Here is a 16,598-nt window from a genome sequence, read left to right on the forward strand (position 1 = left end):
AGATCCGATCAGCCTCGTAGAACGTGCACGGGCCAAGAGATCCGCACAGGGGTATTCTTGATTCCAAGCTTTGGTACGGAAAATCTCCATTTCATCATACCTAGTGGTAGTAGTCGAGCATGAATACCTAGATTTGGAATTGGTAGCGAAACTACAACTACCTATACAGCCACCTCTCCGCTATGCCCCATATTTACCAATTACCTCACCAACAATAACTACTATGTACCCTTTCTATTTTGCGTTCCAAGATCCAAAAATCTGTGCACGTCGCCAGGTTATAACAACTCAATCTTCACATCCGTTCTTAGCGGTGCCGCGGTCGTAATAGTAACATTTCCATGCACAGGCTCATTCAACCTCTCCATTGCAGCATGATACTAAAAATTGTTAGCATAGCGGCGAGAATTCTGCTGTATCACTTACCTGGAAGTAGAAGTTCAAAATGAGGGACATCATCAAGGCAAAGCTGACCACCATAGGTCCAATCATGTTATCGAAATCCTTGCCACTTCTCTCTACAATCATATTCCGTCGAACTCGGTGCATCACAGTGCCCCAGATACCGGCAAAGATTGCAATGGCCAAATAAATGAATCCAAATATCTCGGCAACCCTGTTCTTGCCGGCTGTGTTATACAGAGAGACAGCTAGGACTCCAAGGAGGACACAGATATGTTGCCATTTGAGGAAGGTTCTCTCGTTGGCGAGCCAGACCTTGGGTTCGACTTGCAAGGGTCCGGAATCTTTGATCAATTGTTTGGGTTTCGTCACCCCAGGCGGGAGGATGACGTTCCGCTCTCGTCGTGACTGGGCGTATCGCGAGAGCGAGAAAGAGGGGAAGATAGAGGACATGGTACCATAAGCACCTGCATTACTAGACTCTCCTTCTTCATCCTCGCCCTCCTCGCCGATGCTGTTGTCGTTCTGAGACTTACTCCTGCTGCTGAAGTCGGACCTTTTACCAGCTCTCTCCTCAGCGGCCATGCGCTCTGCCATGTAGGATTTGCCTAGTGGTGAACTAACAGCAGCTCTGAAGCTAGATGATGCCTTGGGTGTAGCTCCGAGCAAGCTGCCGACCACCTGCTCATTCTCTCTTCTCTTCGCCTTCCTTTCTTCTTCTTCCTCAAAGGCAGCTTGAGGATCTCTTCGAATGTCCGTTTCGAGTTCACTGAGCCAGAAAGGAAGATTGTTGACATTATCTTCGAATAATGATGCCACTCCGTGAACAAACTTTGAGAATCGAGGTGCCTTATGTACGAGATGGGATGCCATCAGATCCTCAACCCATTGGGGATGCTTCTTAGCGACCTCCTCCTTGACCTTGATCTCCAGGATAGAATATGGAAACCTCGAGATCTCACCCTTGTTGACATTTGTGAATGGGTAAGTCATAGCTCCCTCGTCGATGTCAAGTCTGTGCCAATTCTCGGGATTCCTACATGGCCGGTCTGGATCGATAGCATCCTCTCTGATGAAAGCCAGGCACGTGTCGATCGATATCCTGACCTTGTCATCCAGAGGCTTCTGGAAAGCCGTTCGAGTGTAGTTGGCTCGGAGTACTGGCTGCAACTCTTTTTCGATAATGAATTTCTGAATATCCACAACAGTATCCTTGAACTCTTGAATCTTGGCTGCTGGCTGCCCCTGGCGTTCCATTTTCGCAACGGCCTTCTCCATCTTGTACTCTCCCCTGATGAACGCTTGTATGTATTTCTCCTTGATCGCAAACTTCCGCTCCTCGCTGGTTCCATTTTCGTGAATCATCTTCTTCTCAATAACAAATTCGGGGCCAGATTTGAACTGTCCAAACCAGCGGATTCGAAGTGACGAGGCATCGACTTGACGGTCGACCTTTTGGTTGTACAGAGAGAACTCTGGATTATCGAAGTAGAGCGAGTTGAGCGTTGGGTCGCCTTGGTTCTCAAGATCCTTCGCAGATTGTTCACTGTACACCAGGACTGGAAGTCGTCGGAGGATATAGGTCTTGACCTCGAGGAGATTATCAGGGTGCACCCAGACTATAAGAGGTCAGCAATGGGACGTTCACATAAGCAGGGGAAGCTTACACTTGTAGGCAGTGTACCTCTCCCCATTCTGTATCTGCGATTGGGCCTCTGACGCCGAAGTTGCCGGCGTAGCCTCCGTCTCATCCAGCTGCTGTCTCACTGCATAATACATGATTGACAGCTTATTCAACAACGGCGAATATCCAGACTCGGTATTAAATGGTCTCTTGGACAGGCTCATCAGCATCATCGGTCGAATCTTGTAATTATTGCCCCTCTTCCGATCATGCTTCTTGACGATCTTTAAGAACGCAGTATAATTGATATTACTATACTTCTTCAGCTCCTTCGTCTCATTGATTATCTCGTCCAGCTCGGTCTCAATCTCCTTGAATCGGCCGGTCGTAATGTCGCCCTTCGCCTTGCCGTCCTCAGGAACTAAATCCTTCAGCTTGTCCGCGCAGGCATTGGCTCGTTGCTCGAGACTCTTGAAAGTCTCCTGCTGGAAGGCAGCGACTTTCTCGAGTTGCACGTTCAGAATCTCGTCGCAGAATTTGTTCTCGTCGGTTTCCGTCCATTTCGAGTCGTCCTCTTCGTTCTCACGTAGCATGGCCTTCAGCTTTGCATAGTCCATGTACTGGCCCTTCCATTTCGGATAGGCCGTGTTCCGCAGCTTCTTGCCAAAACGCATCTTGAGGGGAAGTTGTTGAGCAGAATTGTCGGTTGAGGGGTTGCTGAAGTTCGAAAGGAAGTTGGCTAGAGCTTCGAAGTGACGGGCGTGGGCTTTGGGCTTGGATGGATTGAGTTAGCGGTACAAGCCGACAGTCCTGTTAGGTCCTCCCCTCGGTACTTGCTGAGCTGGTGTGGTGCGGAAACAGGAAGCAACTGTAAACTACCCTTTCCAGGACAATTGAGCTTTGGTATCAAAGACGCCTTGTCAATTGGCAGATACAACGTCCAAAGAACAAAAAGACTGGTCTTTTCTCGCATCTGCTAAGTTCAACATAATTTCCTGCCGGAGAGCACAGATAGCCAAGCTTCTGTCCCAAATGCCCCTGCTAACAGGGATCACGAATAGCTCCAAGAGACCCGCGCAACGTGCGCTGTTAGAAGGTTGCCATTCGCTGATAAGTGACAATTGTAGGGCTATGTGAAGCGGGACGATGCATGTTTGAAAGTTTCTTTTTCCACCCCACTTCGGCCCCGATTGTTGACATTCGAAGCGATGCCATGGAATGAATGAAGCATTCGAGGGTCAGGATTCACGCCTGGGTCATGAACAGAAGCGCTGTCCTCAAAGTCACATGAGGATACAAAGCCAGGAAATGATATTTGTCTCTATCAAGGTAAAGCTACCTATTTAGATCTAGGGTGCCATAGATGTGAGAATGCTGTATACGGCTCGTTCAGGAGGAATCAGCTTGCAAGAATAATCACAATCAGACTCATGAGGTATGTACGATCCTTTGTATTGCCTATGTACAATGCAGCCAAGAAATAATGCGACGCGTCCCAATCCAATCCGCAATACAAGCCAAAAGTAAACTCCCATCATCTCGCATAGCCAATATTTCCCGTCTCCAAAAGATCGCTCATATCGTAAAAGGCATAAGATGAGAAGACGAGGTACACATACGAAGGCATCTTCCCCTTTCAAGTAACCGTGCATGCTCATGTGGTATCATATTGTAGCAAAAGAAGCTTAAAAGCCTCCTTTTTCTCCAAATGCTTTTCCCTTTCCCTCCTACACAAGCAACTTCGTGTGGCTATGAGAAACGTCGTCACCAGTTTTTTCCTTGATGTCATATCCAATACTCGTTTAAGATGCTGCTGCAGTAACCTGAGTAGGTGCACGCTCAGCGCGACCTTGGACCTCCTTTGCATGGTCTTTGCCAAAAATCTCCTGCGCCGTTCGCTTGACGATACCCCCAGTGACAGGAAGACTGGTGGAACCTTCCAGGTAGAGATCGACCTCGCGTGCAGATTGACGACCTTCGTTGATGCCCCTAAGTAAATGATCAGTATCGGTTCATTGTCAATTATGGTGGAGACTTACCAAACAATGAGGGACTGTCCACGACGGCAATCACCGGCAGCAAAGACACCTTCCACGTTGGTATGGTACTTGCCAGGCGGAGTCTTGACGTTCTTGCGAGCATCTTTCTCGACTTCATCACCAAGAACACGGTCCTCGGGACCCAAAAAGCCCATGGACAGAAGAACAAGCTCGGCAGGGAAGAATTGTTGCGAGCCCTCAATCTTTTTCATGTCCCATCCGCCAGTTGCAGACTTGGTCCACTCAACCCGAATGGTATTGATGCCCTTAACCTTACCTTCGCCATCATCGACAAAGTCCTCTGACATGACACAGAATTCACGAGGATCGTGGCCCATGTGTTGCTTGACCTCAGTATGGCCGTAATCTACACGGTAAATTCTGGGCCATTGTGGCCATGGGTTGTCACGAGCGCGCTCGTTAGGTGGCTGTGGCAGCAACTCGAAGTTGGTAACTGACTTAGCACCATGACGGACGGAAGTACCGATACAGTCATTTCCAGTATCACCACCACCAATGACCACAACATTCTTTCCCTTGGCTGAGATATACTCGCCATCTTGAAGCTCAGAGTCGAGAAGAGACTTCGTGTTCTTATGGAGGAACTGCATGGCGAAGTGGATACCCTCGAGATTTCGGTTTTTGATGGGAAGATCACGAGCAACTGTGGCACCAGTAGCAATGACCACCGCGTCATTCTCAGCCTTAAGGTCGCTGAGGGTGATCTGGTCTCCGATGGCGACTCCTGTCTTGAATACGACACCTTCAGCAGCCATGAAATCGGTACGGCGCTTGACAATCTTCTTGTCAAGCTTCATATTGGGAATGCCGTACATGAGAAGCCCACCAAGACGATCAGCTCGCTCGTAGAGAGTAACCGTGTGGCCGGCTTTGTTGAGTTGATCAGCGCAAGCGAGACCAGCTGGTCCAGATCCAATAATAGCAACAGTCTTGCCGGTGCGGACCTTTGGTGGCTGAGGAACCATCCATCCCATGTCGAAGCCTCGATCAATGATCGCACACTCGATAGACTTGATACCGACAGGGTCTTCGTTGATACCGAGGACGCAGGCGCCTTCACAAGGAGCCGGACAAACACGTCCAGTGAATTCGGGGAAGTTATTTGTCATGATAAGACGGTTGAGAGCATCTCTCCACTGATTTTGAAAAACCAACTCGTTCCATTTGGGGATAATGTTGGAGATTGGGCAGCCAGAGTCAGACTGACAGAAAGGAACACCGCAGTCCATGCAGCGAGCAGCTTGGTATTTGAGCTCATCTTCGTCGAGACGCTTGGACAACTCGGCCCAATCGCGAGTTCTGGTCTTGGCTGAGCGGTACTTCTCAGAGCGACGCTGGTACTTCATGAAACCCTTCGTCTTATCCAAGACAAGAGATCTCTTCTTCTCCACCGCTGCATCACCAACGGTCTCCTCGATATCTTGAAGGCTGGACTTCTCGTGCTTGGCCTTCTCCTTCATGTTCTTCTCGTGTTCACGGACAGGCAGACCGGGAATATTTGGCATCTGGAACTCTGCACGCTTGGCTTCGGCAGCCTTGGCAGCCTCTTCAGCAAGAACTCGCTTGTAATCGACTGGAAGAACCTTTACGAAGCGAGGAAGTGCTCGGTTGAAGTCGAGAAGGATACGGGCAGCGAGCTCAGAACCGGTATAATGGTGGTGATCCTCGATCAAGCCGCGAACGTAGGCGATTTCGGCAGGATCATCGATTCCTGAAGCCTCAACCATCTCAGGGTTGAGCTTGGACATGAAGTCTTGTTGGATATCAAGAATGTAAGCGATTCCACCGGACATACCAGCAGCAAAGTTGCGACCAGTGCTTCCAAGAATGAGCACACGACCTCCAGTCATGTATTCGCATCCGTGGTCACCAACACCTTCAACAACAGCTATAGCACCGGAGTTACGGACTGCAAAACGCTCTGCAGCAACACCACGGAAGAAACAAGTTCCACTGGTAGCACCATACAGACAGACGTTGCCGATGAGGACGTTCTCCTCAGCTTTGAACACAGCAGCGCGGGGCGGGTAGATGATGAGGCGTCCTCCCGAAAGTCCCTTGCCGACATAATCGTTTGAGTCTCCCTCCAGCTCCAGGGTAACACCTGGTGCAAGGAATGCACCGAAGGACTGGCCGGCAGAACCCTTGATGTTGACATGGACAGTGTCCATAGGCAGACCATCTTCTCCATAACGCTTGGAGATTTGATAGGACAGGGAAGTACCCATGGCACGATCAGTGTTGACAACATCGCACTCAATTCGAGACGGAAGTCCTTTATCGAGTGTCAATTCGGCCTCAGAGATCAGTTTATTGTCAAGTCTGACATAGAGGCGATGATCCTGCTTGCGGACATTGAATGTGGCAACACCAGGTCGCAACTTGTGAGCGGGGGTAAGAATCAAGGACAAGTCGATGTTCTGAGTCTTTGGTGTGCGGAGATCCTCACGAACTCTCAGCTTCTCAGCGTGTCCAACCATCTCGTTAATGGTTCTGAAGCCAAGCTTGGCCATGATGGCTCGCAATTCGTTTGCAATGTAGTAAAAGAAGTTGATGACATGCTCCGGGGTACCCTTGAACTTCTTTCGGAGCTCAGGATCTTGGGTGGCGATACCCACAGGGCAGGTGTTCTGTAAGAATATTAGCACATCGAATATCATTCAGTAGTTCGCCAGAACGTACCAGGTGGCATTTTCTCATCATGATACATCCCATGGCGATGAGGGGAGTGGTAGCAAAGCCCCACTCTTCGGCACCAAGCAAACAAGCAATGGCGACATCACGTCCAGTACGGAGTTGACCATCGGTCTGGACAACAACACGACCACGTAGGTCGTTCAACACCAAAGTCTGATGTGTCTCAGCAAGACCAAGCTCCCACGGAAGCCCAGCATACTTGATACCGGTCCAGCGAGAGGCACCAGTTCCGCCATCGTGACCCGAGATCAAAATGTGATCAGCCTTTGCCTTAGCGACACCAGAAGCGACAATTCCAACACCAGTTTCGGAAACAAGCTTGACGGATACTCGAGCACGAGGGTTAGAGCACTTCAGATCATAGATCAATTGCTTCAAATCTTCGATACTATAAATGTCGTGATGTGGAGGTGGGGAAATGAGACCGACACCAGGGGTAGAGTGACGAGTGCGAGCAATGGACTTCGACACCTTATGGCCGGGAAGCTCACCACCTTCTCCAGGCTTGGCACCTTGTGCCATCTTGATCTGAAGCTCATCGGAATCGGCGAGGTAGTTGGAAGTAACGCCGAATCGTCCGGAAGCGACTTGCTTAATAGCAGAGCGCATGGTATCGCCGTTCGGCATTCTCTCGGACCGCTCTGGGTCTTCACCACCTTCTCCAGTGTTGGACTTTCCGCCAAGACGGTTCATGGCAACAGCAAGGGTAGAGTGTGACTCCATGGAAATGGATCCATAGGACATGGCACCTGTGCAGAATCTTCGCACGATTTCTGTCCATGGCTCGACTTGATCAATGGGTACTGGAGCGCACTCGTCAAATTTGAAGTCAAGAAGACCTCGAAGGGTACAAGACTTGATCTGCTCGTATTCGGAAAGTGAGTACGCCTCGTAGGACTTGTCGTTCTTTGTGCGGACTGCATCTTGGATGTTGGCGATGGAGGTCGGGTCGTTGATGTGAGGCTCTCCACCATCGCGCCAATGGTACTCGCCTGACTCGACAAGACCTGGAACACTGACTGTATATCGGGATGGGAAACCCTTCTCATGAAATCTGAACGCGTCCTCAGCTATGAGCTCAAACGTGATACCCTTGATTCGGGTGGCCGTTCCCTTGAAGCAGCGGTCAACAACAGTGTCATCTACACCGAGTGCCTCGAAAATCTGCGCACCCTTATAACTTGCCAAGGTGGAGATGCCCATTTTACTCATGACCTTTAGGATACCACCATCGGCAGAGTACTTGTAGTTGCGAATAAGTTCATCGTCGGTGAGTTTCTTTCGGATAAGACCCTCACGGTTCAGCTTGATGATACACTCCATGGCCAGGTATGGATTGATGGCGTCAGCGCCGTAACCAACGAGGACACACATGTGGTGGACCTCACGTGCTTCGGCGGTCTCGACGACGAGCGCAGCAAGAGATCTCCACTTGTTATTAACCAAGTGGTGGTGTACCATTCCAGATGCGAGGAGTGCAGAGACTGGAACACGATCGGCAGATGTGGCACGATCAGAGAGAATGATAATCCGGTCCTTGTTATTGATTGCTGCGGTAGCTTGCTCGCAAATTTCGTCCAGGTGCCTGATGTAACCCTCAACTCCCTCAGACTTGGGGAACGTCAAGTCAATAACTTTGACGGTCCATCCAGAGTTCAACTTGTTGATGTTTTTGAGTGCATTGAACTCGGGTATCGAGAGAACGGGAGTGGGAAGAAGTAGTCTACCGCACTGAGAAGAGTCCATCTCGAGCAAGTTGCCTTGGGGTCCAACATAGCATTGCAGCGACATGACAATAGCCTCACGAATGGGATCGATCGGAGGGTTGGTGACTTGGGCGAAGAGTTGGCGGAAATACTCGTACAGCAGGCGAGGAGCTTGTGCAAGGCAGGCAAGTGGAGCATCGTTACCCATGGAACCGAGTGCTTCCTTTTCGTCGGAAGCCATGGGACCTAGGAGCAAACTAACTTGCTCGAAGGAGTACCCGAATGCTCTCAGCATAGGGTCTTCCTGAATTGTAGAAGCATCTGGCTTTGGGGCCAAGTCGACCGAGCCGTTCTTGACGAGGTCTTCATGAACCTTCGGTAGGTTCAACAATTCCTTTTGCAGCCATGCTCTGAAGTCGTGGCGCGTAGAGACGGTGCTCTTGAGTTCACTGTCGTCAATGATACGTCCAGCAAGAGTATCGACGAGCAACATTTTTCCAGGCTGCAGTCGACCCTTGAGGATTACACGCTCGGGATCCACGTGAATAGTACCGACTTCTGAGGCACAGATAATCCTATCATCGTCCATCACATAGTATCTGCAAGGGCGAAGACCATTTCTGTCCAGGTTTGCACCGCAGTATCTTCCATCTGCGAATGTGAAGAGAGCGGGTCCATCCCATGGCTCCATCTGGCAAGCTGCCCATTCGTAAAAAGCAGCCTTGGCAGGATCCATTGCGGAGTTGTCCTCCCAGGCTTCTGGGACCATAAGCATGACAGCTTCTGGAAGGGAGAGAACGCCGTTGACGGTCAACAATTCGAGAACGTTGTCAAAAGCGGCTGAATCAGAGCCACCGTCTTCAACGATTGGGTAGAGCGATTCAAGCTCGTCACCAAAAATATCTGACTGCATGACACCCTCGCGAGCTCGCATCCAGTTCTTATTCCCTCGCAATGTATTAATTTCACCTGGTTAGCTGTTAGTCCACGTACTGCAACTGGGTTTACAAATCGTTTCATACCATTGTGAGCAGCCCATCTCAATGGCTGAGCACGATCCCAAGATGGGAACGTGTTGGTAGAAAAACGAGAATGCACGAGAGCGAAATGGGCTTCGTAATCGGCATTAACCAGATCATAGTAGTACTGGTAAACTTGCACAGGCGCAAGTTGGCCCTTGTAAACAATATTCTTGTTAGACAATGAGCACAAATAGAACCAGTTGTGCAGACCAATGGTATGGGTCGCACGCTTTCGGAGCACGTAAAGTTGTCTTTCGAAGTATTTCTCATCAAAATGATCAGGGTCGGTGGTCTCTGGCGAATTGCCATAACCATATGCAGATGCTAGCACAACGAACGGCTGCAAAATGATAGGCTCACGAGAAGCAGCAGCGGGACCAAGAAGAGTAGAATCTTTAGGAGGCTCTCGCCATCCCAATACCCTCAACCCCAGTGACTCTGAGATCTCCTCCAATTGTCTCTTTGATTCATGCAACGTCTCCTCGTCTGGTTTGAAGAAAAGATTTCCCACAGCGTATTGCCCCAAAGGAGGAAGCTTGATATCCGTTTCGCGTTCGAAATTCTTAATGAAGAATTTGTGGGGAATCGAAGTCATGACACCTGCTCCATCTCCATCTCGCGCATCTGATCCCACTGCACCACGATGGGTCATGTTACACAACAAATTCCGCGCTGGTGAACACAAAGTATTAGCATAATGCTGTGCAGTATAGATGTAGGGGCATACCATCGCTGACAATCTTGTGGCTCGCCTTGCCCTTTATGTGACTGTAACCTGGTTAGTTGTGCCGTCCGCTGGCTGGTTGGTGGATTGGGGCATTCGTACCAGGCAAACCCGACACCACAAGCATCTTTCTCCAGTCCTGGATCATACAATCCCCTAAGCAGTTCATCAGTCTCATCATCCCGGATATCGGGAACGACCCAACTCACTGCTTCACCGGCAGAGCTCCTGCCCACGATTCATTCTCCTCTGTCTGGTACTCATATTGATGGTACGGTTCGTTTTCCGCGTCAATCTGGGTTTGTCTGTCGTTGAAATCGTCGACTTTTGCCATAGCAGGCAAAGTTGCGGCGACTTCGAGGGTGTTCAAGTTTGTAATGGTGTTTTAGCCTTTCTTTGTATTGCGCGGGCTGCTGTGCGACTAATTGTTTGTCTGTAGGGGCAAAAGCAGATCAGTAAAATAATAGGCGAAGTAATGTAGTGTTATGTCTTTTAGTTCAGATTAATGTTGTGCGTTTCGAATGGGAAAATCGAGCAGGAAAATGAAAGGAACAAGAAGGAGAGTTTTGGAGAGGAATGGATGGCTGCTGTAGCTCGAGTAGCGCGGTGACTTTGCCGATCGGTTGCGTCAGGACCGGCTTGTGCTTTTTTTACTCTGCTGCGTTGCCAGGCGGACTTGGAATGGCCGGCTCTGTTAATTTGGCGTTGGTCTCCTCCCAATTTATACTCAATTGCGCCCCCGCGCACCAGCTTGATAAGATAAACCTCACTATCTGCTGGACAGCTCAGAATGGCTGCATGCATGATGATGCTGATGCCCACTGGGATTTGGCCCACGATACACGATAACAGGCGATTGGCGGGTCCCGGACGGTAGGTGAGGTAGAGTGAGGGGGAGACAAGCAGGGGAGAAAGGAAGGTAAGGCAGGTAAGGTAAATAAATAATGCTACTCACAATTGTATGGAATCACAGCTCGACTGGACAACACAACACCGCTTTGGGGGGTTGGGGGCAGTTGGAATGAAGTCGGGGAGGGAGGAATGGAAGAATTGGGAGGAGGGAGGGTTTTTATTGCTCCCACGGGATTTGGCTGGCGTGGTTTCGTTGGTGGAGGTGAATTTAATGAGGGGTTCTGAGCTAGTGATGGTACAGTACGAAAGTGGAAGTGAAAGGTTCGTTCGGCCTGCACCGGACGGACGTCTCGTCTCGTCTCATCCAGATCTGACGAGCAGGGGGGCCAGGAGTCAGGACTCTGGAAAACTTCATCCAATGGAAAGGTCATCAAATGCTTCGGATCCTGGGCTAGGTGTTTGCTCTTAATTTTTTGCTCCCTCTCCCTCTCTTTCCCGGGGGCCGCAACAATCTGACTTCCTGGGACACATCTCCAGCACAGTTGACAAAGTGCATCTCATGTTGCAACCCTACTCCAACTATGTTACCAGATGTGAGACTACTAGTACTGTACTGCCATCTACTGTAACGAAGCTATTCAAGCTCTGCCCCTGCGAGCCCTGTAAAAGTGCTAACAACCGTGATGAACACGGTGATCTTTTTCCAACTCCCTCCTCCGCCACGTCGTCCATAAGTTGAACATGCCATCTGCCATCCACCCTCCAAAGGTCCTGTACCGGCCCTCACAAGCGGGGATCAACAAGATGGTGACATGTTCCACTCTCCAAGCTGCCTCTAGCTCTCCCATTAGTTCGAAGTTGCTCATCTGTGAAGATATAGCCGAGAACAGTCAGGTATCATCTCCTCTTCCCACCCTTCGCATCCTCGGAAGCACTTGTCTTTCCTCGAGGCTCGCAGCTACTGTATGTAGCTTCCTGGATGTTTAACAACACCCCCCCCCCCCCCCCCCCCCCCCCCCCCCCCACACATCGAGCCAGAAAAGCTCGAGCGTCTTGCCAGGCTGCAGCTCGAGCTGCATATGTCGTGCTGCTCAGGCTGCCGAGTACTCACTCAAATAATAATGCAAGATGTACATTGGTTCAGCAAATAGAATGTGGGAAGCGTAGCCTCATCCTGCAGCATCGTCGACGAGACCGCGAAAAAAACTTTCTTCTTGCTGCAAGCCGATATCGCCGTTGACCAGTACGAGCAGCGTCAACCTTATTACATACCGAGATTGCTGATAGGCCAATCCTCACACGGGGGGCTCATTGAGACGGGCAGATGGGCCGTCGTAACTGGCCCGCTGAAACCACCAAGCATCAAGCTCGCCGAGGGACAGCAGGACTGCAGCTAAGCTTGCTAGTACAGTACAGTACAGTAGCTTACAGCAAACTAAAAGAGGTGCCGGGAGCTGAAGCGGAACATTATTTTGCAGATGGAAAGGGAAGATTTTATACTTATCAGCATACGCCATTGGACAGCCTTCCAGCCAGGGGTCCCCGCAGCCGGGTGGTACGTAGTGAGAATGACACATGAGAGAGACATAGAAACCTCGTATGCTCCAATCAGCGCCCGAGGATAAACAGATTGGAACAGGCATCTTGGAGGGGTTTGGGGTCCCTGCCACGCATGCTGCATGCTCTTCCACCCCTGTCGACATGCCCCACGCAGGAGCTGCGCTGCATGGGGTGGTGGATCGAGGTTGGAATTCTGTGCACTTGTGCTCGTGATGCCGGAATTTCTTGGAACACGTCGACTTTGAACCCGGGCGCAATCGGGATCAGCAGATGGACAAGTCCTGACTCCTGACCCGTTCTACCCAACACCAGGCGAGAAAGCCAGACAGACTTAAAAGGCGGTCAGAATTTGGAGACAGTCGCAGAATTCTTCTCATCGCTTCAGAGTTTTCGGTTGCTTAGGCGGCTGAACGTGCGAAACGATATCTCATGAAAAGAAAGTTCCTCGGACATCCAGCTACCTCATCGCCCCTTGGACCCGAAGATCGGATCAAGTGAGGAGATACTGGTCAGCATGAGGAGTATTCATAAACTTAATGCAGGTGGAATTCCCCATTGCTCCCATGCATGATTGTTCCCAAAATACAATTGAACAAAGGAACTTGTTTGGTAGCAGAGGGTGACTAGGATAAACCCTGGGGTAGACTCTTAGCGGAACAAATTACCCTTCTAGTAATTCTTACTACATGCAGACCAAGTTGTGAATCTCGAATGAGTAATTCGTTGTTCCTACCTTACCTTACCGAGGGGATTATTGAGGAAGGCTGAGAACTTGAGAAGCGGGAGAGGGGTACGTATGATTAAAGTTTAGCGTTGCCTCGCCTGGGAACGAAGTCCGTGCCCTGAGCTTTCGTTGCAATGTCAACAACGTTGCGTGACCGTATACTTAGCAGCTCCTTGAAATACTCCAGATCGCAAAATGTTTTCTCTACCAAGTTTAGCACCGCAGGATGTACGTTGGTCCTGTTCTCCCAACTACCACATCCTGACATGGGACGAGTCCTGTAGCTGTCCGACAATACTCCCCCAGGCAGGGGCTTCAGCAATAGTAACTGACAGAAATAGTCCTATTCATTATGGTATACCTCGTCCACAAGCCCCAACCCATCAGCTTTCGCCGACCAACCCTCACCATCCAATCCGCATGACCATACAACTACGCACCAACCGTCTAGACGCCATCTGCCCACACACCGAAGACCTCTCTCCCGCCTCCGACACGATGAAGAGTACATGGAGCGTCGCAAGATCAACATACAGAACTATGGCAGCAGCTGGATCAAGCCCCCGGGAATCCAGAAATCTCTTCACCAACAGCGCGAGGAGAAGCGCGAAATGGAGGAACATCAGGAAGCTCTGCGGCGCGAAGCCCTAGCACAGGAACTAGCCGAGGCAGAAGCTGCTGAAGGTGTAGATGACCTGTTACAGGGGGAAGGTATGGATGGCGAAATGGAGGAAGCAAGAGATCTGGACGATGAGGTACCGGATGCCGATGTAACGAGGCTGTTAGATTCGGATTCGGAGTCTAGCGAAGGGGATGAGGAGAATGACGTGGAAGATGTACCGAGGAATGTCCTAGCTTCACGATTACCAGATGATGTCTACAGAGAGGCTTTAATTCGGGGAGATGAAGTACGTCAGACAAGGTTTGGGGATCAGGGCTCGGTTGGGGACGAGGACGAGGGAGGAGAGGACTTGTTGCAAGAAGAAGATTTGGTGCATGAGCATGACGATCAACAGCACGATCTGGACATGAATATGGACGGTGACCTGGACGATGATATTCCGGAGGCTTCAGTCGATGGATACGAGCATACTGACACGGAGGAAGAGCTGTCAAGCAGTGAGGAGGAGAGTGGGGATGACAGTCAGTTGCCACAACGCGCTGCCGCCTCTAGTATGGTCAGGAGTGATGGGACACAGAACAGCATGGATTTGAGTATGCTGATGTCGGGAAGTAGTCAGCTGGGAAGCAGCCCTCGACGACTATCCGGATTCCGCAACAGGAGAGGACGATCTTCTTAGAAAGCCTTCAAGATCGTTGAAGGAAAGCTATCCTTGAATTCGCCTTAGGGACCAGCAGAGAGCAGCACAAAGCTTGTATGAAAGGTTTAGCATGTAGCTAACACCCACAAGCCCATGAGAAAAAAACAAATTAGATACCCAAGCAGAAGATTCAAATATGTATTAACAGCCAGCGCGCAGCCCAGCATTCCAATAAATCGCTTCCTCTAAAATACACTCCCATACCCTATGATAGCCCAGACGCCGAACCTCCATGCAAAAATAGACCACTGTCTCTGTCAGGCCGGAATGAATATACACATGTTTCCGTGCAGAGCAGACTTCTTTAATTTCCGCCGCTCTAAATCCAAACCCAGAAAAACAAGAAACCCACAGCCGCAAAGAAGGCCAACCACACCTTCCATCCAACACCAGTTCTCTCAGCCATAACAAGCATACGGTTCATGGTCCCCTTCAACTTGAGCCTGGTGCCATCGAAAGAATCATTCATTTTCTCGGCAAGAGCTGAGGATTCGCGGATCTCGTCTCCAATGGCTATCGTCATCTGGGAAGTATTAGTCGAAATGCTCCAGTTACGAGTGAATGGCGGGACATACATCTTTCAGTTGTCGTACTTTGCCCATTATGCCTTCCACTTGTCCATCATTCTGGCTTTCTAATTCATTCAAGACTGCATCGCTGTATTGGCCTCTGTGATCTCCCAGTCAGCATGTTCTCATTCATACCATGTCCAAATGCACTCCAACGCCCACTTCCCGGCCCTGCTCCATCTCGTAAGTGTGACTCCTTCTGCGGTCTACCATCTTCTCAAAACCTCCGAGACCTGCAGCACAAGAAATGCAGAAGACCAACCTTTTATTCGGCGTCGCAGGTCTGTACCCAGGCTGCTCTACCCCCAAACTCCCAGCACTCCCATTGCCATTTCCACCCGAGTAACCATATCCACCACCAGCATAGCGATTCGGGCTCACACTTCCATTACCTCTCGCGTTCCCATTACTGCTTCCGCCGCCGCCGTTATAGCCTTCGAAGAGCGCGCTCCTCGGATCGCGCTGGTGTAAAGAAGAAGGTCCAAATCTGCTGTAGGAAGCGAAAGTTGTCAGTAAAAAATAGTACACAGAGTGATGGATAGAAGAAAACCCCGTGTGCAGCTGTAGTAAATTTATGCTGGTGGCAGGGGCGCAAAAGGCTGTTGAAGAAGGCGTTCGATACATCCCCTTTTGGGCGCCCTTCAGCCGTGCCCAGAGGAGTAATGCAAGAATGCTTGTTTGAGTCGCAAAGCATTAGACACAGGTTGATAAAGTACTAACCTTGAAGCCATTGTTTGCTGTGCTCTAGGAATCGCAGCGCAACAATTCAAGAGGATGGGGCGAAGTTGCGAAATGTGTTCTTTCAAGCCACCCGGTCATTCGACCTCGAACTTGGTGGTAGTTGAAAATGGGATCACGAAATTGCTGTTATTTCCGCTTTCAGGGGTCTTGAAGAATGTTCGTTACAGATTTATGCATCTAAAGTTTTTTCCAGTGCTTGAAAGATTAATATGTGCAGAAATGATTTTTCAGCCTTATTTGGTCTCAGCATATTCGATTTTCACTTAATGATCAAGTCGCGCTGCTGATCAACTCATGGGGCTCACGACGAGTTAGTTGCATTCACAGCGTCTTCGCTACGATGTGCTCATTTTCTTTATGATTTTATGAAAGTGATACAAACAAAGAGCATGCGCGGGTTTAACGCTCCACCCATCCATTCATATGCATGACGCATGTTGTCGTCGCTCTACCAAATCAGCCCAATCGTCATATCATATGCCCTCGTAATGCAATCAATGTTGTAGGAAAACTTTTGTCGGTCTAGCGATGAGGAGAAAGTGAACCGATGCCAAGTCGAAGTCGAGGGCAGAGGACGTCGCTGATCGAATAAGCC

The 16,598-nt window shown here is 49.9% G+C and overlaps 4 protein-coding genes across 4 annotated transcripts; 1 reads left to right on the forward strand and 3 right to left on the reverse strand.

Moving 5' to 3' along the window:
- Positions 1-278: 278 nt before the first annotated feature.
- Positions 279-2,700, reverse strand: VTC2 (Phosphate metabolism transcription protein; the record flags this gene model as incomplete). The annotated part of the gene is made up of 3 exons (XM_058503962.1): positions 279-380; positions 427-2,021; positions 2,070-2,700. 3 exons carry the CDS (start codon positions 2,698-2,700, stop codon positions 279-281), a joined length of 2,328 nt encoding a protein of 775 aa, XP_058360675.1.
- Positions 2,701-3,828: 1,128 nt separating this feature from the next.
- GLT1 (glutamate synthase [NADH]) lies at positions 3,829-10,569 on the reverse strand (the record flags this gene model as incomplete). Its single annotated transcript, XM_058503963.1, has 7 exons — positions 3,829-4,015; positions 4,066-6,716; positions 6,769-9,458; positions 9,512-10,183; positions 10,239-10,279; positions 10,338-10,391; positions 10,445-10,569. The coding sequence occupies 7 exons, from the start codon at positions 10,567-10,569 to the stop codon at positions 3,829-3,831; spliced, it is 6,420 nt and encodes a 2,139-aa protein (XP_058360676.1).
- A 2,327-nt stretch (positions 10,570-12,896) lies between these two features.
- Positions 12,897-14,808, forward strand: ONS95_010375 (uncharacterized protein). The gene is made up of 2 exons (XM_058503964.1): positions 12,897-13,599; positions 13,713-14,808. The coding sequence occupies exons 1-2, from the start codon at positions 13,567-13,569 to the stop codon at positions 14,670-14,672; spliced, it is 993 nt and encodes a 330-aa protein (XP_058360677.1). The 5' UTR covers positions 12,897-13,566; the 3' UTR covers positions 14,673-14,808.
- On the reverse strand, positions 14,809-16,280 carry BET1 (protein transport protein bet1). The gene is made up of 4 exons (XM_058503965.1): positions 15,983-16,280; positions 15,525-15,752; positions 15,269-15,362; positions 14,809-15,216 (listed from the first exon to the last, which is right to left on the reverse strand). The coding sequence occupies exons 1-4, from the start codon at positions 15,991-15,993 to the stop codon at positions 15,013-15,015; spliced, it is 537 nt and encodes a 178-aa protein (XP_058360678.1). The 5' UTR covers positions 15,994-16,280; the 3' UTR covers positions 14,809-15,012.
- Between the last annotated feature and the right edge of the window lie 318 nt (positions 16,281-16,598).

The sequence above is a fragment of the Cadophora gregata genome (genome assembly GCF_030347475.1).
Source record: "Cadophora gregata isolate MNR1 chromosome Unknown scaffold_4, whole genome shotgun sequence".
NCBI lineage: Eukaryota > Fungi > Ascomycota > Leotiomycetes > Helotiales > Ploettnerulaceae > Cadophora > Cadophora gregata.